The sequence below is a fragment of the Mustela nivalis genome, assembly GCF_964662115.1.
Source record: "Mustela nivalis genome assembly, chromosome: 1".
NCBI lineage: Eukaryota > Metazoa > Chordata > Mammalia > Carnivora > Mustelidae > Mustela > Mustela nivalis.
In genome coordinates this window covers 104564790-104586510 of record NC_139020.1, presented here as the reverse complement: position 1 = coordinate 104586510, position 21721 = coordinate 104564790, and the positions used below count along the sequence as shown (strand labels likewise).

The 21721-nt window shown below is 55.9% G+C and overlaps 2 protein-coding genes across 8 annotated transcripts; one reads left to right on the top strand and one right to left on the bottom strand.

Moving 5' to 3' along the window:
* The first annotated feature begins 608 nt into the window (after positions 1-608).
* Positions 609-12439, top strand: CLCN2 (chloride voltage-gated channel 2). The gene is made up of 23 exons (XM_082693534.1): positions 609-816; positions 969-1100; positions 1469-1597; positions 1684-1817; positions 1923-2000; positions 2090-2168; positions 2266-2391; positions 2491-2575; positions 2670-2771; positions 3845-3929; positions 4069-4224; positions 4611-4680; positions 4909-5019; positions 5246-5459; positions 5760-5893; positions 6144-6316; positions 6438-6552; positions 6755-6828; positions 7049-7108; positions 7260-7298; positions 7474-7578; positions 11610-11696; positions 11829-12439. The coding sequence occupies exons 1-23, from the start codon at positions 660-662 to the stop codon at positions 12021-12023; spliced, it is 2640 nt and encodes an 879-aa protein (XP_082549660.1). The 5' UTR covers positions 609-659; the 3' UTR covers positions 12024-12439.
* Positions 12349-21281, bottom strand: FAM131A (family with sequence similarity 131 member A). 7 transcript variants are annotated; one of them, XM_082693582.1, is made up of 7 exons: positions 20979-21181; positions 19729-19789; positions 18596-18738; positions 16356-16449; positions 15713-15895; positions 15433-15549; positions 12349-14108 (listed from the first exon to the last, which is right to left on the bottom strand). In XM_082693582.1, the coding sequence occupies exons 4-7, from the start codon at positions 16423-16425 to the stop codon at positions 13633-13635; spliced, it is 846 nt and encodes a 281-aa protein (XP_082549708.1). In that variant the 5' UTR covers positions 16426-16449; positions 18596-18738; positions 19729-19789; positions 20979-21181; the 3' UTR covers positions 12349-13632. The 7 variants fall into 7 exon arrangements, with proteins under 7 accessions (XP_082549708.1, XP_082549711.1, XP_082549709.1 ...); XM_082693585.1 differs by lacking the exon at positions 19729-19789 and having other exon boundaries at positions 20979-21281; XM_082693583.1 differs by lacking the exon at positions 18596-18738 and having other exon boundaries at positions 20979-21178.
* Between the last annotated feature and the right edge of the window lie 440 nt (positions 21282-21721).

Genomic DNA, 21721 nt, shown 5'->3' with positions numbered 1-21721 from the left:
CCAGCATCCCCAGTCACAGCCCAGCCATCTGCTTCTGCCACCCCCCAGCCCACCAGTGGACTCGGGGCAGCTCCAGAGTGGGGGCTAAGGCCACCCAACACTCTCCACCCACCCAGAGACTTTCCACTCCCAGCTGGGCTGGGAGGCCGGTGGGGGTAGGGGTGGAGAATGGGGACAAGAGGATTAGGGTGGGTGGGAAGGGTGCAGCGGTGTTGGTCACAGGCTAGAAGCCCAGCAGGAACGTGATAAGGATTGAGGCCCCGCCTGCTCCTAGGCCCAACTCAGCTGCCCCCAGCTCCCTGAGGCCCTCATTGTTGTTACCCTTCCGTCCTTGACCATCCCTTATTCTCTGACCTTCCCTCCTCCCACTTTTGGAGTGCCTTAGGTTTTTCCATCTTTTCCTCCTCTGGGGACTTCCCTCCCACTCCTCCTCCGTGCTCCCAGGCAGGCCTGGGAGAAGAGGACCAATTATTCTGCCACCCCCAGCACTGTGCCCTGTACCTTGGCTGTCCCCATCAGTCTGGCCAGCACAGCCCCCACAGTCCACAGTGTGCATTGTTTCCACACCTCAAGTCAAGGGGGCTGGGAGAAGGGGAATTGATGCAGTGGTCCCCATTCAGCCCACATCTGCTGATGCCCCCATCTTCCCCATTGCTCAGATGTATGGCCGGTATACTCAGGACCTTGGGGCCTTTGCCAAAGAGGAAGCTGCTCGGATTCGCCTGGGAGGGCCCGAGACCTGGAGGGGTCCACCTTCCTCTCGGGCTCCTCCAGAGCTTCTGGAATATGGACAGAGCCGTTGCGCCCGATGCCGCAGTGAGACCTGGGTTGGGGCAGGAGACCTCGCTGCTGTGCCTAGGGGGGTGGGTTCCATAGAGCTACCCACTGGGAGGTGGCAGGTTGGGAGTGGGGCAGAGGTAGGAGCACTTTGGTGCTAGCCTGCCCACTCTTCTCTGCCCTGCTCGCAGTCTGTTCCGTACGCTGCCATAAGTTCCTGGTGTCCAGGGTTGGTGAAGACTGGATCTTCCTGGTCCTGCTGGGGCTCCTCATGGCTCTGGTCAGCTGGGCCATGGACTATGCCATTGCTGCCTGTCTACAGGGTAAGGACAAGGGCTGGCAGGCAGCAGATGGGAAGAAGCAACCTGCTTCCTCCATGCCACACTTGTCCAAGTAGTTTGGCTCCTTGGTGCCTGACCACTTTCCCCAGCCAGCCTGATTGCCCCTTGTTCAGGCACCATCCCTGCCCCTCCCATAGGCCATAATTTCCCTCCCCTCCCCAGCTGACCAGCTTACCTATTGTGATCTTTGTCTCCATGAATGCCCTCTAGGGCCCCCTCTCTACCCCTTGTGCCTAGGCTCTCTGTGATCTGCGTTCCCTGGGATATCTTGCCATATCAGTATGTCGCAGCAGCTAGGTGGGGACTGGGTGTGTACCCCTGAGGTCCAGTAGCTCATCTTCTCCCCGCAGCTCAACAGTGGATGTCCCAGGGCTTGAACACCAGCCTCTTTCTCCAGTACCTGGCCTGGGTCACCTACCCCATCGTCCTCATCACTTTCTCAGCTGGATTCACACAGATCCTGGCTCCTCAGGCTGTTGGTACAGTGGGAGAGAAGGGGAGGGCAGGGAGGAGAAGTCCTGGAACGGCCACATCAAATGACTCTCCCGGGACATCACCTGTGCAGGCTCCGGCATCCCTGAGATGAAGACCATCTTGCGGGGTGTGGTGCTAAAGGAATACCTCACCCTGAAGACCTTTGTTGCCAAGGTCATTGGGCTAACCTGTGCCCTGGGCAGTGGAATGCCCCTTGGCAAAGAGGTAACCCCAGGTTGGGCCTGAAGGAGTCCCTCCCAGGGGGAGAAGAAAACAGGCCAGGGTCAGGGTGTGTCCCTTACCAACTCAGCACTTGTTCCTACCCCCCAGGGCCCTTTTGTGCATATCGCCAGCATGTGTGCTGCCCTGCTCAGCAAGTTCCTCTCCCTCTTCGGGGGCATCTATGAGGTGAGGGGGACCCTGGGAGAAGGTAGAGGGGCAGCGTGGGCTGTGGGGGCCATGCTGACACCCATCCCCACCACCGCGGCTCTTGGCAGAACGAATCCCGGAACACAGAGATGCTGGCCGCTGCCTGTGCCGTGGGTGTAGGCTGCTGCTTTGCGGCACCTATTGGAGGTAGGCAGTGAGGCGAACCCCCCAGCCCTGCCCTTGGCCTTCCGTCCTTGGGCCCAGGCCTCAGGCGGCACTGTGCCTTGCCCCCCCACCCATGCAGGCGTCCTGTTCAGCATCGAGGTCACGTCCACCTTCTTCGCAGTGCGGAACTACTGGCGAGGCTTCTTCGCTGCCACCTTCAGTGCCTTCATCTTCCGGGTCTTGGCAGTCTGGAACCGTGATGAAGGTGGGGGGGTCACTGGGGGTTGAGGGGAGCCCCTGAGGTGGCTCCAGAGGGGCCCACACACTAAACCTGCCTCCCTCCGCGCCTCTGCTTTCCTTTCAGAGACCATTACGGCTCTCTTCAAAACCCGGTTCCGGCTTGACTTCCCCTTCGACCTCCAGGAGCTGCCAGCCTTTGCAGTCATTGGGTGAGGAGCTCAGGGAACCAGGGTGCATCAGGGACGAGGAGCTGAAAGAGGGAAGACCTCCCCCCCTTTACTCTGGTGCTTCTCCCCTCTCCAGTATTGCCAGTGGCTTTGGGGGAGCGCTCTTCGTCTACCTGAACAGGAAGATTGTGCAGGTGATGCGGAAGCAGAAAACCATCAACCGCTTCCTCATGAAGAAGTAAGTTGGATCTGGGCTTTAGGCCTCTCTGGGTTGGGGGTGGGGGGTTGGCCAGAGACCCGTGAGATGGCAGATAGCAGTTAAAGGTGCCGGTGAGATAGCACTTGGTTGAGAACAGCAGCCAATAGTGTTTTCCAGGATGATTGAACATTCTGGCTTTTTATAGGTTACTTCAAAATTGGCACTTCTGGATTTTTCGTCGAGGCATTTTAGATTAAAGAGTAGGACTTCCATGGGGTGCTGGGCTGGCTCAATCAGTAGAACATACCACTCTTGATCTCAGGGTTGTAAGTTTGAGCCTTACATTGGGTGTAGAGAGTACTTAAAAATAAAAATTTTAAAAAGTATATATTAAGAAAAAAAAAAAAAAAAGACTAAGCCTTCCTTAGGCCCTTGGCTTTGGCCTGGCCAGATGGCAGTGCTCCTGGAGAGAGTTTGAGTCTTAATTCCTGCTGTGGAAGCATGGAGGTAGGTGAGTTTTTTTTTTTTAATCTTCAGAGTGCAGTTCTCTCATTTGTGACCTTGAGGATCAGGAGTGGGGAGGCCTGAGACGTGACTTCTCTTGGGTCTGATGTCCTTCAGAGAAAGGGCAGCCCACTGAACTTGCTCCCTCTGGTACCTTTGGTCAACTTCATGAGTGACCCCAGCTCTCTCCAACACTCACCTTCACTCTAAGTCACCACAGAAAGAGAGACAGAGGCAGAAACTTCTCCACACTCACACGATGCACCCTGCACCCTTCAGCTGGGGCTCCCGAGAACAGGAGAGGAGTCACAGCTCAGAGGTGTCCCAGAGAGGGCTGGGGCTGGGATTGGCCTTTCTGCTGCCTACCTGAGGAGTTACAAGCTGACAGAGAGACATTTGGGTTGATAAGAACCCAGACGGCCCTCTCCCTTGGGGCCATCACACCAGGAACAGCAAAGGGGACCGTCTCTCACAACTGTGTGCTTGCTTCAGTGTGAGGGCCAGCACTCCACTGTGACGTGATCCCTGAGGTGTGTGAGGGCACCACTGTCACTAGTCTGTAGTAGGTACACCGCCCGAGTTTGATGCTATGAAACCCACGTCTCTAGACGCCTGCTCTTCCCGGCTCTGGTGACCCTGCTCATCTCCACTCTGACCTTCCCCCCTGGCTTTGGACAGTTCATGGCTGGACAGGTAAATCCAGGCAGAACAGAGACTTGGGCTTTGCCTTGGGGTATATCCCTTCTAAACCCAACAGCCTTTGCTCTCCTGTGGGTCAGAGACCATTCATGCTGTCTATCCGCCGGCCTGAGGCACGCCTATTCCCCTGTAGCTCTCTCAGAAAGAAACTCTGGTCACCCTGTTTGACAACCGGACATGGGTCCGCCAGGGCTTGGTGGAGGACCTCGAGCCACCAGGAACCTCACAGGCCTGGAGCCCGCCACGTGCCAATGTCTTCCTCACCTTGGTCGTCTTCATTCTCATGAAGGTAGGACTCCTTACCTATGTCGCTAATGCTGACCTGGGCTTGCCAGGTGACAGACACTGTTCTAAGTATTTCCCGTATGGTAATCCCTTTTAAACCTCACAACAGTACTGTGAGAAAGGAACTGTCAGTAGCCCTGTCCTAAAGATGGGAAGTCCAGGCACAAAGAGGTTATGTAATTGGCCCAGAGCGAGATGGCAGAGTGAGATTTGAACCTAAGCCATCTGATTCTGGAGTCCTCCTCCTTCTTTCGCCTCTGGGGGATTCTGGGAGAGCTGGAAATTTGTGTCTGATGGATAATAAGCAAGGTAGGCTCCTCAGGGTGGAGCTGGGGGCTGTCAGGGGCCTGGCGGGGACTCCTGCCTGTTTGAACGGCCAACTGCCCACAGTTCTGGATGTCTGCGCTGGCCACTACCATCCCAGTGCCCTGCGGGGCCTTCATGCCAGTCTTTGTCATTGGTGAGTCCTCAGCTGCCTGTTGTCCTTGCCCGCACCCTTCCCACCCGCCAACCATCCCCTCTCTGCCTGGGAGTGGGTTTTGGTCCAGCCCCAACCCCCACCCCCCTGACTGTCCCCTGTACTGAGTGACCCACTGGCCCCTTCCCCACCTTCTGACCCTCTTTCTTCCTAGTGCCCTCCACCCTCCCCCTCCACTACCTGTTTCTCTTCCCACCCCCCTCCCTGAAGGAGCAGCATTCGGGCGTCTGGTGGGCGAAAGCATGGCTGCCTGGTTCCCAGACGGGATTCACACTGATGGCAGCACCTACCGGATCGTTCCTGGGGGCTATGCAGTGGTGGGTGAGTGCTCTGGAGCCCCACCTGTCTTGAAGACCCCTGGCCTGGCCACTGTGTCTGAGGTTCTGGTGCCCCCTGCTGGCAGAAACCAGGTTTCCCTTAGATGCAGAAGCCAGTTCCCAGGTCTGTAACTGGGTGGCTCTGAAGGCTCCCAGAGGACCATCTCTGTGCAGGGAGGGTCCTCTGGGAGCCTGGGCACCCTGAGGAAACTCTGGGTGCCTCTCTCCAGGGGCGGCCGCTCTGGCAGGAGCAGTGACACACACAGTGTCCACGGCTGTGATCGTGTTCGAGCTCACAGGCCAGATCGCCCACATCCTACCCGTCATGATCGCCGTCATCCTGGCCAACGCTGTTGCCCAGAGCCTACAGCCCTCACTCTATGACAGCATCATCCGGATCAAGAAACTGCCCTATCTGCCTGAGCTGGGCTGGGGCCGCCACCAGTATGGAGGGCTGGGCGACAAGGGGGGTGTGGGTGAGGGTCGGGAGGACCCCTCAGACCCATCTCCAGCCAGGTCCTCAGCCAGCGAAGCTGGAAGACCAGCTGCCCTGCTCCCTCCTGGCCAGAGCTGCCCCGTCCACAATGTGGGGGAGGCCATGGCTGGCCCCACTTGATCATACTCCTTGCCTTTTAGCTCTTGTCCCTGCAGGCTTTAGGGTCTTCTTTAAGGCCCTTGGATGTAGTGCTCTGGGCCACCCTACCCATCATGAGCACATACCCAGTGCCTCCCGTCTGCCCTCAGACAATACCGGATGCGAGTGGAGGATATCATGGTACGGGACGTTCCCTATGTGGCCCTCAGCTGCACCTTCCGAGACCTTCGGCTGGCTCTGCACAGGACCAAGGGCCGCATGTTGGCCCTCGTAGAGTCCCCTGGTGAGAGCAGGAGGGGACCCCAGTGCTAGTGGCATCTCCCAGGGTTGCCACTCAGGAAGGGGGAGAGCTCAGGAAGCTCAGAACCAGTGCCCTTGGTTCCAAAGGGATCAGGCCAGCATTGGCCATCCAGAAGTTCCCTCTGGTATGTGGCCTGTGTCCAAGGCCCCACTCGGGGTGTGAAAGAAGGCCAGGGGGTTGAGTAGGAGGACCTCCCGCCCAGCTATTGAGTCCTCGCTCCTGCTTTGTCCAGAGTCCATGATCCTCCTGGGCTCCATTGAGCGCTCACAGGTGGTGGCTTTGCTGGCGGCCCAGCTGAGCCCAGCTCGCCGGCGGCAGTATGCGCAAGAGCGTCGGGCTGCCCAGACCTCTCCACCTCCTGATCAGGAAAGTCCCCCCAGCCCTGAGGCCTCTGTCCGCTTCCAGGTGAGGAGGAAAAGAGCCACAGGCGCACAAACTTCCTAAATGCCGTGTAGACTGATTGGGAGGGCGACATAGAGGCAATCTGGGGCCATAGCCTTCACCAGCCCCTTCCTTGCCCTCGTAGGTGAACACAGAGGACTCAGGTTTCCCTGCAGCCCGGGGAGACACTCACAAGCCCCTGAAACCTGCTCTCAAGAGGGGGCCCAGCAACACCGTGAACCTTGGGGAGAGTCCCGCAGGTGAGCCTGCCTCCCACCAGCAGATCCAGAACCCACCCCTGAGATTTTACTTGATCACAGCCCAGGTGAGAGGCTGTCCAGACAGGCCTGGGGTAGAACCTGGACACCCTCCTCTTGCCCTCCTCACCTCCTGCTGGTCCTCTCCCTCAGAGATGACATTGCCACCCCCCCACCCACCCCCACCTTGTGTTTGGGAACACAGGGAACATGGAGCAGGCAGGCATCGCTCTCAGGAGCCTTTTCTGTGGCAGTCCACCCCCCGAGGCTGCTTCAGAGGTGAGTGGTTGGAGTCTCTCTGTCTCTTTCTTTCCAGCTCTCTCTGACACTGAGACTACCTCTCCATTTACCCTGCAAAGCCTGCCTCCATTCTCCCTGCCCTTCTGCCCTCCCAGACGTCAGCTCTGTCCCTGCTGCGTGCCCTTCCTCTCAGCTCTGCCGCTTACCCTCACCTCCCTCCCTGTAACATCAACTCCTCTTCTCTCTGGCTCTAACAAAGTTGGAGAAGTCGGAATCAGGTGACAAGCGCAAGCTGAAGCGGGTCCGAATCTCCCTGGCGGTAAGCACTCTCTTCCTTCCTGCAGCTCAGGAGCACTAGCCAGGGAGGGCTGGGGTCTAGGGCGTCAGCCTCTCCAAGCTGGGGTGGGGGGTTACACCTTCCTCCACCTCCCCCCAGCTACTAGCTGCCAACCTCCCTCCCTCTCTCCTAGAGTGACTCAGACCTGGAAGGAGAGATGAGCCCTGAGGAGGTAAGGTGTGACTGGACTCTGGACCCTCATTCTGCCTGGGAGTATGTAGTCATCATCATTGCCGCTGTCCCCAGGGGAGGGACCATGGGATGGGAAAAGGGGCAGGCCTGCTTTCAGGGAGGTGAGAGCAGATATTGGCACCTTTGCCCTAATCCTCTTGGTCTCATACTCTCAGATTCTAGAGTGGGAGGAACAGCAGCTGGATGAACCTGTCAACTTCAGTGACTGCAAAATTGACCCTGCCCCCTTCCAGCTGGTAGAACGGACCTCTTTGCACAAGGTAGGGGCCAGGGCCCGGGGGCTGGCCTGGGCTCTCAGGAGCATGGGTTGGAGGGGATCTAGTTCCTCCCACAGCTTTGGACACAGGCCAGTGGGGGAAAACAGGACAGCAGAGGGTAGGCTCTTTGCTGAGATGTTTTTCAGACACACTGCCTCAAAAGATGGGAGGCCGGGAGCCAGGGCCCCTTAGCCTCTTCCTGCCTACTGGGGAGCCAGGCATCATTTTTCCTCTGGTCAGCCTTGCCCCCAGGGAACTCTGGACCAAAGCGGCAACAAAGACAGGGTTTGAGCTGGGTGGAAGCCAGAAGGCCAGGCTAGGGTCAGAGCCAGGCGGGAGACTGCCAGCACCCAATAAGGCTGATACACCCACGCTGAAAAAAATGGGTGAGAAACAAGCAGGACAAGAAAATCCAATAAACAAGCTAACAAACATCCAAGTAGGGGTGGAGACACTGCAGAGAAGAGATAAACAAAGATGAGAAACGCCTAGTGGGGGGCTTGGAATGTCAGACCCCAGAAAGTCTGACTTAATGTAGGCCAAAGGAAAACTGGTAGAGAACCAGGAAGCTAGCTCAGGAGAAGGGCAAGACAGCCTGCAGAAGTGGGGAGAAAACTTGAGTGCAGACAGGTTGGTGGAGGGAGAGGCCAGTACTGGAGGGTAGGGGCTCCCCAGCACGGAGCCACTGCATCAGCAGGCACCTGCAGGCTTCTAAGGGAATGCGGGCAAACCCGGGAGGGTGCTGGGGTAAAAACCCAAGTATTTTAGCTCCATTGTTGACAGATTTAAACCGTGCACGCCTCCAAGACATGGGGGTTGCCGACAGGCAGCGGAGGAAGGCTCCCAAGATCTGCAGCCCCGGCAGCTAGCCGAGGTACAAACTGTGCCTAAGAGCCAGCCTATCTCAGACAAGCAGGGGCTGGACCAGAAAGCACAGGGCACAAAGAAACAGAAAAGCAAAAGGTATTTTTAAAAAAAAAGCAAAAGGCAATAAAGGAATGTATAAGCTTTTGGGTAAAGATCTCAGAGTAACTGGGAAACTACAGTACAACTGCAAGAAAATCCATAGGCCTGAGAATACACTGAGTTTTTATTTAAAGCCTTTCTTCCTAAAACCTCTAAAGTTTTTCTGTCATCCTGCTGAGTCCTCAAATATCCCATGATGATGATGGTGATAATAATGTTGCCATTTTTTTTCGTGTCTGCTATGTGTCAGGCACTTGCTAAGTTTTTCATGTTTAATTTAATCCTCATAACAAGACTGTGAAATAGATATTGTGATATTCCAGTTTTTATAGATGAGGACATTGAGATGCAGAGAAGTTGAGCAAGTTGCCCAATGTCACACAGCTAGTAAGCAGCACAATCGGACTGGAACCCAAGGTGGCCTGACCCAAAAGCCTGGGGACTTAACCACTTTAATTAATACCCGGGGAGACTAAGGCAGTGAGGAGGTCCCTTGCCTGAGTCAGTACAGCAGAATGAGTCCCAGAGCCCAGATTTCCTGGCCTCAGTCCCAGGATTCTTTCAGAAGGCTACGTTGTTGTCCCTCCCCCTGTCAGTTCACTGTTCCCAAGCGAGAGATGTGCAGGCCCTCCAATGGGCTTCCTGGTGTCTAATTAAATTTAAGTGAAAAAGAACAAAGTAGGTGTTTGTTACAAACTTAAAAATCAGAGGAAGAGAAGAAGGCTTTGAGGAACCGACTAACAAAAGTACAAAGAACTGGACGCGATAAGAACATAAAAGATTAGAATTCAAAACGTCCTTGCAGGCCTGAGGAATCAATCAGTAGTAGCCTAATCAAGTTCAGAAGGAGAACATTCAGGAGGAGAGAGAATTCATTGGAAACTAGGAAGCAGGGAGACTAGAGTAGACCAACCCTACCAGCACGATGCCACTTTCATTCTGAGGCCACCTGCAGGCAGGCAAGCAGTGGGGGAGGCAAGGTTGCCAAAGCTACTGCCAGGCTTTTACCCAAATCCTCAGTTGACCATGTGTAAGCTGGCTGTGTAGCCTCGGTGAATTTCTTAGCCTCTCTGGGCTTCACTTTCCTTGTCAGTAGGAGGGGGATCAGTACTCTGTCAAAGGTTTTTCTTTGGAGGAAGGACTTGATACAGGATATTTAGAACAGTGCTGGCCATAGTAGGAGTTGAGTATATGTAAGGAATGTCTCCTATCACTGTTTATACATTTTAAAAGGTAGTGTAGTGAGGGAAGGGTTGACATGTATAAGAAATAAATGTTTTGCGAAAAAAAAAGAGTGAATATGTGAGGCTATAAGCTGGAGGGCCTGGGAGAACCTGAGGCTGGAAAGATCAGCTGGAATGGCTTTGGGAAGGGTCTTGTGAGCCATTCTGGGGAGTCTGGGCTCTAATTCAAGTTTGAGAAAGCTCAGAGGATGGCAGAGCCAAGTTAGAGGGAAGGGAGACCAAAAACAGAACTCACGAGGATGTTGTGGTAAGGATGGTGAGGGCATCAGAGAGAATGGCCAAGATGTTCCGAAAGCAAATCAGCAGTGCTTGGTGACTGCCCGGGACCAGTGGTTTGCAAACAAAAACCTAAAAGACAGACAGCCTCCCAGAAGCTCATTCTCACTAGGACCGTGGAAAAAAAGAAAAATCCAGGGGAATGATCTAATAGGACACTTGGGAGAAGATAGAAGGATAATTAAACCATAAGAAGACAAAGTTAGGGATTATTAAGACAAGAAATCTTATAATGGTATATTTCCCTTTGAAGTCAGAGGAGGAAATTAAAGGAAACATGCAGCACGTAGAATTCAAGTTAGATATGAGGAAGAATTTGCTAATAACCACAGGACAGTTATGATAAAGGTATTAAAAGAGCACAGAGAAGCTGTTCTAACACTGAACTTCTAACTTCTGTTGTAGGTACTGTCATGCCTTAGCTGGAGAGTTAAGTTCTGGAAGTCCGTTACTAAAAAAAAAATTTAGTAACTGTTTTTTAAGAAAATATTTTTAAAGCTTTCATACAGTTATAATGAGTTCTGAGTAACTGGTACTCGAAAGCTGGATTATTAATGCCCATTTGGATTCAGACACTAAGCCAAGAAGCTTACAAGTACACTCAAAACACAGTAATAAGTGATAGGCCCCAAATTCCAGGAAGTGCTGTATCAGGAGAGTGGTGTTCAAGACATCTGGCCCAAGAAAATCTACTTAGGACACAAGGGGAACTGGTTGATAATTTCTGAGCCATTGGGGATTACATGTGAAAGTTGGGGGGAGAGCCCAAACCAAGAAAAACATGGGAGGCTGTGGATGGCTGTCGCTTCCCCGGACTTCAGGCTCCATCTGAACAGCACCTGGGATGCTACTCAGCCCTGGGAGAGCCAAACTATAGGTGAGACATGGAGTGCTTCCACCCACGACAGTCGGTCAGAGCCAGGGAGAGGGGCCACTTCCAACAGCCAGCCAGCTGGAGGCAAATGGGAAGCATGCATCAGCCACTAAAGTCGGGGTGAGAGGCACAGAGCTTAGGGCTGATGGCCTTAAAGGGCAGGGACACTCTGTGACTGGACACCTGCGCAGAACTGATGTCACACTTCCTCCTTTGGCAGCATGAGGGAAAGCTCCTTCTGGAGCTGTGAAGTCACTTCAGCACTGAGCTCGTGCTGCCTCTCCCACAGGATGGGTAGCATCCTTACGTCTCAGAACAAGACTGAAATTAGTTGCTGATTTCAGAAAGACCTAGCCCAGTGCCTGGCCAATCATTAGGTGTCATATTTGAACAGTTCTCTCCTCCATCATCCTCCTTTATTCTAACCTGGGACGAAGAATCCTTCCTCTGTTTCTTCATCAACATAAGGAACGTAAAGATAACCATTATCATGTTTCCAAGGCTTGGCTGTGGAAACATTCTCATTCTTTTCCCTCTGGTGGTTCTCCCTTCCCCCAACCATCTAGGGTGCCCCTCCTTCCCCCAGCCCCATCTTGTCCTGGGCTGCTCTGGCCAGTGATTTAAAACCGTACCCTTGCGTGTGATGTCCAGTGTGTTTTCTCCCGACCCCACAGACTCACACCATCTTCTCACTACTGGGAGTGGACCACGCTTATGTCACCAGTATCGGCAGACTCATTGGGATTGTCACTTTAAAGGAGGTGAGATGATCAGTGGCCACTAAACCATTTCTGCTTCGGAAAAGGCATGCACGCTTGCGTCCAGCCCACCAAGGGGGTGGAGTCTGAGCACAGAGCTTGGAGTTTGCACATCTGACCCTCTCCCCCTTCCAGCTCCGGAAGGCAATTGAGGGCTCCGTCACAGCACAGGGCGTCAAAGTGCGGCCGCCCCTTGCCAGCTTCCGTGACAGCGCCACCAGCAGCAGTGACACAGAGACCACGGAGGTGCATGCACTCTGGGGGCCCCACTCCCATCATGGCCTCCCCCGGGAGGGGAGCCCTTCTGACAGTGATGATAAGTGCCAGTGAACCCTTAGATGGGCAGCCTGAGATGGCAGTGGCCGTGCTGATCCTGAAGCTCTCCTGTTCCTTCTGCCGTGGGAAAGGAGGTGGTTACACTAAGGGCTGGAGCCCTAGCCCCCCTTCCAGGCCTGGGGGGTCCCAAGCTCCTCCCAGTTCGTCCTCCCCGGACTCTGAGTGCCCACCTGCAGCAAATGTTCCATGGGCAGGAAGACCAGCATCCACCCGGCAGGGTAGGGGTGGAGACACTGGACCCCTGCTCCCCCTTGGAGGGGGAAAAGGGTAGAACTAAGATGGGTTTATACTGGAACCTCCTCCAATGACCAGATGTATATAGAGATTTACAAAGATTTTTATATTAATTTAATAAAACAAATTCTTAAATAGAACAAAATAAACACCTAATGAGCCACTTATGTATAGAATGCCTGTGCCCATCAGCTCTTGTTCTTACCTTGGGCCGTCTCACCTGCCAAAGCCTACAAGGCTCCGAATTCTTCAGCCACCCACAGCCCCCACAGCCACCCAGCTCCAGAGCTCAGTGTCTATGGAATACCTGACCCACAGAGCTGCCACTGCTCGGTTATCAAACCCTAGCTGGGGCAGAGGCCCTTGGTACTGTAGTTTGGCCTTGGATTCAGCCAAGAAAGGCACTACCCTCCTCCTTCCCCAAGGAGAGACACTCCCATATGACTGTCACTTGTTGGCACAGTTCCTGCCAGGCTCAGGCGTCAGCAGACAGCTGCCCAGCCACCCGCATGGCCCCCTTGTGGTCCTCTCTGGAAGAACATGGCTGTCACTCACGGCTCCCCAGCAACCAGGGCCACCCACTCCTCCTCCCAGCTTGGCTCTAAGGAGAACCTGGGGTATGGGGCAGCCAGATAGGCTGGGAGCCGCTGGGACCCTGCCCACACATCCTACAAGGGGCCAGGAAAAGGGTGGAGAGTAGATGCTTTCATCAATCCAGTGCCTCCCAGAGAACACCCCGACTGAAAGAACAGACCAAAACCCCTCTTTTTTTAGGAAAAAGAAGAAGATTTAGAGATGATGGAGAGGCGAAGCACAGCACGAGCCCAGCTGGGCAAGGGGCCCTTGGGGGGCGGCTCAAGCCTAGGCTCCAGGAGGGTAAGAGCCAGCCCACCCTGGGGTAGGGGGATTCTATCGAGCACTGCACATGGACTTAAGAGGTGGAGAGAAGCAGAGAAGAGAGAGGCGTGGGGAAGGGGGCGGGGGCGCCGGGCTCCCTCCTGTTCCACCCCACAAGGCCCAGTCACAGCCACCCCCTTAGGGGTTCACATCATCCAAGGAGGAAATGTGTATGTGGCGTTTTTGATTTAAGAACATGAACATCACTGTCTGCCACAGCTGTAGCCATGCCCCAGGGGCCCCGGGCAACCCCCGGCAAACCCCAGGAGTGGGGGCAGGACATGCGCCCCCAACCTGCCCCTGCCTCCTCTCCAAACACTTTCATGCAAAACACACAACGGAGGAGTGAGCGCTCCCAGGAGCCCTCTAGGCTTTGGAGCTCTGCCGGAAGCCTCTCGCCCGCACTTGGGCACAGAGGCTCTGCCCCCAGCGGTGGCCGGGAGCCACATGCCACCACCAGGCATGATCTGGGTCACTGTTCCTCCGGCTCGGCCTCATCCTCGTCTAAGGACACCACCCCAGAAGAAGCTACATCAGAGGCTTGCCGCTGCCGTTCCCAGCTGCCCACCGGCGGCGGGCAGAGAGGCTGGCAGTCCTTGCAGGGGGCTGGCTCCTCCTCGGCGGGGGAAAGGCAGGACTCCATGAGGGGCGAGTTGTAGAGTGAGTCCTGGGCCTCCAATGGGCCCAGGCTACGGAAGGCACTTTCCCGGCTGGGGGGCAGTTTGGCGAGGAGCAGCTCGTCGCCCAGCAGCTGGGAGGCCAGGCGGGCTGGGGAGCCCAGCAACCCATCCTCCAGGCTGCACAGACTGGAGCACAGGGTCTCTGGGGACACGGTCTGCGAGCAGTCGCTCTCAGGCTCCACAGAGCCCTGGCGCACAGGCCTGGAGAATCGGTGGCCAGTGAAGAGGTCCTGGAGATGGGGCCCCAGAGGCAGCTGTCCGGCCATCTCTGCAGGGGGGAGAGAAAAGAAGATAGCCCTATTTACCCTGTTTCAGTTGGCCCACCTGGAAGTCACATTCTCCCTGCTCCAGCCTCGGCACCACTAGTTTTGGGGGCAAAGGGTAGGAGCTGGGTAGATTTGGGCAAGTCACTTAACCTCTCAGTGCCTCTGTTTCCTTAATAATAAATTTGGGAATCCAATATAAAAGAACATAGTATACAGTAAGAGGGCGATAAATGCACAGATACCACACAAGGTGGTGCTGCTGGTTTCCCCGCACAAGGGAAACCTGTCCGAGGCAGTGAGTGGCGGACTGGAGTTCAGCCCACACTCTGCTCACCCAGCAGCAAGGCCTAACATGGGGCTGTGCCTGCCAGAGAAACAGGTGCTTTTTTCGAATCTGCACAAAGGTTCTATGTGGGGTAGCAGTGGCCTTGGATAAATGTTAAGTTATTATCATTATACCAGGGGTCAAAGCAGGCCTGGAACTCAATCAAACAAGAACATTTGTGGTTCAAGGCTCCGTCTTGGCCTCAGGCACCCAAATCAGTCACCTCTGGACCACAGCAGAGGTCTAATGTATTGCCAATCTGCTCTCCTGGATTGGCCCTGGAGAATCTGTTAATTAGCTGGATGGGTGGGGGCTGGCGGAGGCAGTCTTCAAAGGCAAAGACATACAGGGATGGGGGCGGTGTCGTGAGGCATGAGCCCAGAAGCTACAGAAGAAGTCAGCCATGTGGTCCAGGAACTGGAAGATGAAAGGAGGGCCGTGCACAGCTGCACAGCCCTGCAGGGTCCCCTTTGCAAGCACTGGCCCAGAGAACAGCCCAGAGACAGGTCTCAGATGGAATTCAAGGAGGCTGAGCCTGAGCCAGCAGAGCCCTGTGGGCAGTCCGGGCCCAGCATGCCTTCCTGTTTGCCTGGGGCCGAGGCCCTGGGAGGTGCTACATTGCCGGTCCATCTGTGCTGCCACAGCTGCCAGAGGGCTCCCCCGAAACGAAAAGGCAAGGCACAGCAGAACCCCCCCCCCCGGCCCCAAGAGATGTAGTCGCCCAGAAGGTGTCAGGGAGGTCTCTGGACCACGAGGCCCAACAGCACAGATGGGCAGAGAAGGTTCAGCATGTGTGCAAAAGGAACTACTTGGTTTGCAGTTGCTGACTGCCCACCCATGAGCATGACTAGCTCTCTTGCCCCTGGAAGGTCAACGACTGCCTGGACAGGGTCTGCCCCCACCCTCCCCTTCAGAAGACTGAGCTCTGAATAACAAGGCCTCTCAGGCAGTGCCCCCGTCCCACCAGCTGGGAGTACTGGCCTTGCTTGCCTATCCCTCACCTGAGTCAGTTCCTCCAGCAAAGTCTTCATCATAGGATTCATCGGTGGAGTCCTCGCCGTCCACTGAAGACCATGCCCGGAGCTTGGCTTCTGCAATGGCAAACTGCTCAGCCACGCCTGTCAGGGAGGCCAAAGAATTTATCAGCAGAGAAGGTTCATTAGCAGGATTAATTAGCTGAAGAACTAAGACCAGGGCTCAGGTTGGAGACAGGAGAGAGAAGAGATGGGGCTGTGGGAAGAGCATCCCAATGACAAACATGTGGCTGACCCCTGTCCCCACCTGCCGCAAAGCGAGCCTCTTGTTCACCCTCGCTGAGGTCTGAATAGGAGGAAAAGGCTGATTCCAGGGCAGCAGGGGAGTCGCTTGGCTTGCTCCAGCCCTTCCACTCAATGAGGTGAGCCACTCGGCCCTGCGCCATGGCGGTGGGCTTGGTCACGTGGTCCTTCACCACCTGAGAAATACCTGCGGGTGGGGCAGGAGGAGGAAGCCTGCTGAGGGCACAGGCCATGGAGGGATATGGAAGGGTGGTGGCAGTTAGGGTCCACATGTGCCTTTGGATCGGCAGAGGGAGCTGAGCTGCATCTGAGAAGGGGAGGAAGAGGGAGATCCCAGCTAGAGCTCACAGGATACAGTCCTGAAGGGTATGTGCAAAAGGAAGCAGGAAGGACAGGGGCGCTTGGGTGGCTCAGTCAAAGGTCTGTCTGCCTTTGGCTCAGGTCATGATCCCAGGGTCCTGGGATCAAGCCCCACTTTGGGCTTCCTGCTCGGCAGGAATCCTGCTTCTCCCTCTCCCATTCCCCCTGCTTGTGTTCCCTCTCTCGCTGTGTCTCTGTCAAATAAATAATAAAAATCTTTTTAAAAAGGGGGGTGGAGGGAAGCAGGAAGGACAAACTGGCCAGAGGTATGGGAGAAGGGTGCGTACCATGCAGGGAGGATCTGGCCAGCGCAGCAATCTCCTGGATGGTTAGGGCTCTCCGGGACTTGGGCAGCATCGCGACTGTGTCTCCAACATTCACCTTGGGTTGACAGCAGCAGAGGGTCAGTGCTCCAGAAACCACGGCATCCCCCTCCATGCCCACAGCCCACCCAAGATGTCATAGGGATACAGGAGCTGGGAAGAGATGCCAGGGCAGCACATATGTGCCAGTGGCTTCTGGGATATGTAAGAGGGACAATAAGAAGCCAGGGCCAGCAAGCCATGTTCTCTCAAGGAGCAGCAGAGATTCGGGCTGACCTGAAGGAGCAGAACTGCAGCTGCCACCCCCAGCCCCATCTTCCCAGCTCCCAGAGGAAGGAGGCAGGTTGGAAAGTCAAGAACCATGGAGTGGGGCCTTTGATAAGAAAAAAAAGGGGGAAGGGAGAAAGCTACACCATCAAGGACTTCCTCGGGTTCTCTCCTTTTTGCCCCTCTCCTCCTCTCAGTCTTCAGACATCTCAGTCTTCTAGCTGTTTCTACAGCCACAGACTCAGCATGACCAAAACCAAACCCAGTACCTTTTCCCACATCTGGTCCTGCTTCCTGACGTTGTATCACCCAACCATTGGCCCCTTGAGCCTGACTCCAAACGTCAGATGTACCAACAACTCTCCCCTAAGCTTGCTCATCCTCTCACTGCCCTCCCTCCCTCCCTCAAGCCCCCATGTCCAGATTAGCACAGCTGTGGCCCCCCCAAGCTCCCTCAATTCATGCGATTTTCTCAGCCTAGAATGTTGTGTAAGTGTTCCCCTCCCTCCCCCTGGGGCTGGCTGGCTTTCTCATCTTTTGGGTCTCCGCTGAAACATCATACCCTCAGCAGGGTCTTCTTGGTTACTGTATCAGTTGTCCATCCTCCCTCTGTAACAAGTCACCATCCTCTATGAACATACCCTGTGTGTGTAATCTTGGTCTACTTCGTGTGTTTCCTTATTGGTCACTGGTGCCCCTCACTGGTCTCTAGCTCTCGGAGGAATCTGGTCTCTTTTGGTGACCCCGGTGTTTAGCACAGGGCCTGGTACAGAGTAACCTTCCTAAATACGTAGGCTGAGTGAATGAGGCAAAGTATAAATGTAAACAAATAATCTTCCCCGGAGTGCAACTGGTCACATGTCCTTATTTAAAATCTTTTCTGGGCTCCTCCACTGCCCAGTGAAGTGCTAGCTTCACAGTCAGGCACTGAAGGAGCCCACTCTGAACCTCCTGCCCCCTTCCAGGCCTTGGAATCTGCCACCTAGCTGCTCTGTCCAGGACAAGCCCACTTCCACCTTCCCTGTTAGCAAACAGCCCTCTTGCCTCCCAGCCAAAGGAACCCAGCTCTCCCCTGGGCTAAGAACGCCATCCTTGTCTGACAAAATGCTCCCTACCATCTAAGGCCTGACTCAAGTGTCACCTCTTGTTAGGTTTTCAGTCCAGCTTTCTCTGTCTTTTCTTCAGTAGCCCCCACCCCCACCCCAGCACTGGCCTTGCATCTCTCCTGAGGGATCTTGGGATGGCAGGGCCTGACTCTGATTCACCTGGCTTCCTACCTCCACCCCAACCTGGTTCAGTGTTCTTTGGCAAGCCCCGCAAATGTTTCCCTCAATGAATGAATGAAGTCAGAGGCACATGTGCCCTCCCCGGAATTGCCTAGCTCTCCTGATCAGCTTCCCACCCCTCACAAGAGGGGCTCCACCTGCTCCCTTGACCTCAGCCCCACCCTCTGCTCCCCCCCCAACCCCCACCTCAGTACCTGGCTTACAGGGGCCCCAGGGTGGCGCCGTTAGCTTCCGGCCAGGCCCGGGGGGAGGAGCACCTGCTGGGTGTTTCCTGGCTTGTTCTCCCTCCCTCCCCTCACTGCCCCCAGCCACTGCCATCCGTGCCAGCACTCCGCGCAGCTGCGGCCCAGGCCCAGAGAAAAGGTGTGTGTCTCCCTGGCAACCCATCACCATGCAACAGGGTCTCCCGGGATACGGCCTGGGATGCGCTGACGTCAGCGCCCAAGGCGGGAGCAAAGCCCGCCCGCTGGCATCGCGCCGAGCAGAGCAGACCGGCGCGGGGGCGGCCTTGGGGCCCCGCCGGCCGGATAGCGCCTCCGCTCGCAGGAAAAGGGAGCCAGAAGCAGGCTGGCGAGGCGGGGGTGGGGGATACAGATCCCCTTCATGTGAATGCGGCCCCCCTTCCCCCTACCAATACCAGGGGCCCAGCACCTCTGGCAAGTCCTGGCTGTCCACGGAGGAAGGGCGGGAGGACCGGCTCCAGCCTCGGAGGGTCCGAGCAGATCCCAAGGAAGATAGAGAGAGGCCCCGAGGAAGTTCGATCCACTCCACAGCCCAAGCGGGGTCCGAGGCCACTGAGGAGTGGGGGAAAGGCTGTTCACCTGGGCTCCCACTTCTGCCAAAATCCCCATTTTCATCCGGTGCTGCCATATCATTTCTCCTCACCCATCCCCCACCTCCCGGAATATCAGCAACCACCTGGTGCTCTCCACAATTCTGAAAACCCCTTCCTGACCTTCAGGCCCTTGGGGCCACTTTGTGGCAGCCAGTGGGCGCCCTTCCTCCTCTGGAGATATTTTGCCATCAGAACCCTAGGGATGAAACCTAAACTTCATAAATTCTCAGTCTTGGGCTTCTCGGCCTATCCATTCCTCTTGGAAAGCACACTGCGTTCTTCCACCACCATCGCCATCCTCCTCCCCACCACCGCCTTGGACCCTTTACAGGCTTGGTGCCTGCCTTCTCTTGGTTCTTTCCTCTCGCCAGCATCAGCTGGTACGCAGCTCTTTTCTCTTCTGAAAAACCCATGATTTTTTCTTTCACCCCAGTCCCCTAAAGCTTTTTTCCTGATGCCCTATCTGGCCCCAGCCTGGTTGTTCCTGTTTCATCCTGGTTCCCAATATCTAAGCCAGAGTAATTTTCCTTTTGCCACCTGAGGACCCTATCCCTCAGCTTCCCCTCACCTCCCAGATCACATCTACAGTCGCTGGTCTCACCTCTGCGACTTGTCTGACAAGTCCATCGTCCTCCGGGCCCTTCACGCTGCCACAGAAACATTTTGCCCAGCACAGAAATCATAGGCATGCTGGCTGTGTTGATGCAGAGAACCAAAAGCCCAGAACCGCTCCAGGCTCAGCTCCCAGTTCTATTCTTATTTTGGCTCCGGATGCTGAGCCAGTCCCCTCCCCACTTGGAACCTGTGCCTAGTCACATAAGGAGAACACTCCTTCCTCTTGGCTTTGAGGAGGTGGGAGTACAAAGGGCCCAGCAGAGCTCTCTGGAGCTCAGGAAGCTGAGGCCCATCCCCTAGACGGTGCCAACAGGCAATGTACATCACAACTGACCTTTAGCTGGAGCAGCCGTCTCTGTCCCTGAGCCTCAGCCAGCTGGTGGTCCCCAGAAACGCTACCAACCAGAAGGAAGATACAAGGTTACAGGCCATCCCTGGCCCCCAGCTGGTACCTAATCAGGGCTCTCAAAGCCATTTCTGAGGTCAGCAAAACTCTCTCCTGACTACAGGAGGGAATGACTTCCTGAACTTCAAGCCTTAGGAGGGCCAGAAGGATCAGAGCAGCCTGCAGCCTCTCAACTTCGAAAGTCATGAGGTTAATTTAGGACTACAAATCCCATAATTCCTCATGGGAACCCAAGGAAAGCACAAATCTCAGCCAGAGACTTAGCTCCAAAGAATCTCAAGTACCAACCACACTAAGGCCTGTATGACCGACCACCTGCCCTGGAAGCCCAGGACCCATTATAAACCCAGCCCTCAACCTCACAACTCCCCACCTGGCCTCAGGCTTGGAGAAATACATGACACTTAAGAAAAGTAGGCTGGTAGACCTCAGCTGCAAAGGACTGAGGCCAGGCCCCAGAGTGCACCACCATCAATGGGAACCAAGACCCAAGCAGCAGGGATCAGCAGTTGTAAGCAGCCCTAATGGCCTCTCTCTCAGCTCCTCTTTCTCACCACAAAGTAGGAGGATTTGTTTTTGTTGGGGAGTGGGGGAAGGGAACTAAAACAGTTAAGGTGATCAGGCGCTCACAGGTGCCCCAAATGGGGCCTCAGTCTCCTCCATCAGCCATCTGACTCTGAAGGGAGGAGAGAAGTTTTTAGCCAAAACCTCCATAGTGGGGTGCTTGACGGGCTTTGCAGACTGCCCCCTTAAGGGGGTTGGGACAGAACTAGGAGAGGCAGGTTCCCACCAGAGCCACTCCCAGGGCAGAGTAAAGGAGAGGTGTGGGCCTTGGGGGCGACGAGTGTGTGGGTGTGTAAGGCCAGTCGCCATGGACACCTTGCCCCTCCCAAGGCTGTGCGCCTCCTGCCCCCCTCAGCGGTGGAAATCCAGGTGGAAAGCCCACGAGTCTAGCCTGCAAAGCCCAGAAGCAGACAGGCCGTGGCAGCGAAGCCGAGTGGATTTGGCCCCCTCTCCGCTCCTGCCCTCTCCTTCCTCTTGTCTGGCCCGCCTCCCGGGTGCAGGCTCCTCCCTCTCCCGACACCGGCCCCCTCCTCAAGGCCCCCACCCATCCGCGGCCCGCGCACCCCGCAGCCGCAGCCCAATTCCCCAACCTGTGCCCGGCCTCCACCTCTTACCCTGACCCGCCGGACTCCGAGAGCCGATACAGCCCATGGCCGGGCACCCAGGCACGCTAGCCCGCGCTCGGGGCCCGGGCCATCGCCTACCACAGGGTCGGGCCGCGGCCGCCACCGGGGAGGGGAGAACCCGTGAGAGGGGAGGGGGTGGGAGCCGCGCGTCCGCCGTCGCTCCCCGGAGAGGGAACCGGGCCGATGACGTCAGCGCGGGGGCGTGGCCATTCGCGTCACCACCCAAGGCAGGCGGGGCGAAACACGTCACAGCCACGCAGGGGCGGCCTAGGGCCGAGTCCGGAAACACCTCGTCCTCACATCCCAGGCCCGAATGCGGAGCAACCCTGAGGGGAAAGGGTGGGCGGGAACTCACTGGGCCCCGGATGCCAGGCTCACCGCGTGGGGATGGTCAGACTCCTTGCATCCAGCCCACTCTTTTTTACAGATGAGACCTTGAAGCCATAAAGGACTTCTCTGGCTATAAACAGCTTGAAACACAGGGCTGCCTCTATACCCAGGGGCCTGTATCACAGCCTTCTAGGACAGTAAGTCTAGCAATTGCGTTCTGGAAGCACCCCACAGCTCTTTGTCTCTCCTCCACTAACCAACAGGGCGCCCCAACCATGTCCGTTTCAAGGGTCCAACCCTCCCGGACAGTGACCCTCCGACAGCCCCCCACAATCATGGACAGGGGAAAAGAAAAGAGGGGTGCCAGGTTGCCGGGAACCGTGCTATAGCGCCAGCTCTGG

Coding starts and splice junctions, on each gene's coding strand:
- CLCN2 (XM_082693534.1), top strand. CDS start 660: ATGTATGGCCGGTATACTCAGGACCTTGGGGCCTTTGCCAAAGAGGAA. Junction 5,894..6,143: donor GGCCCTCGTAGAGTCCCCTG/GTGAGAGCAGGA, acceptor TGCTTTGTCCAG/AGTCCATGATCCTCCTGGGC. Junction 11,697..11,828: donor GGATTGTCACTTTAAAGGAG/GTGAGATGATCA, acceptor TCCCCCTTCCAG/CTCCGGAAGGCAATTGAGGG.
- FAM131A (XM_082693579.1), bottom strand. CDS start 19,468: ATGCCTATGATTTCTGTGCTGGGCAAAATGTTTCTGTGGCAGCGTGAA. Junction 16,450..18,595: donor ACAGCCAGGACTTGCCAGAG/GTGCTGGGCCCC, acceptor TGTCAACCCAAG/GTGAATGTTGGAGACACAGT. Junction 15,550..15,712: donor AGAGGCTCGCTTTGCGGCAG/GTGGGGACAGGG, acceptor CCTCCCTGACAG/GCGTGGCTGAGCAGTTTGCC.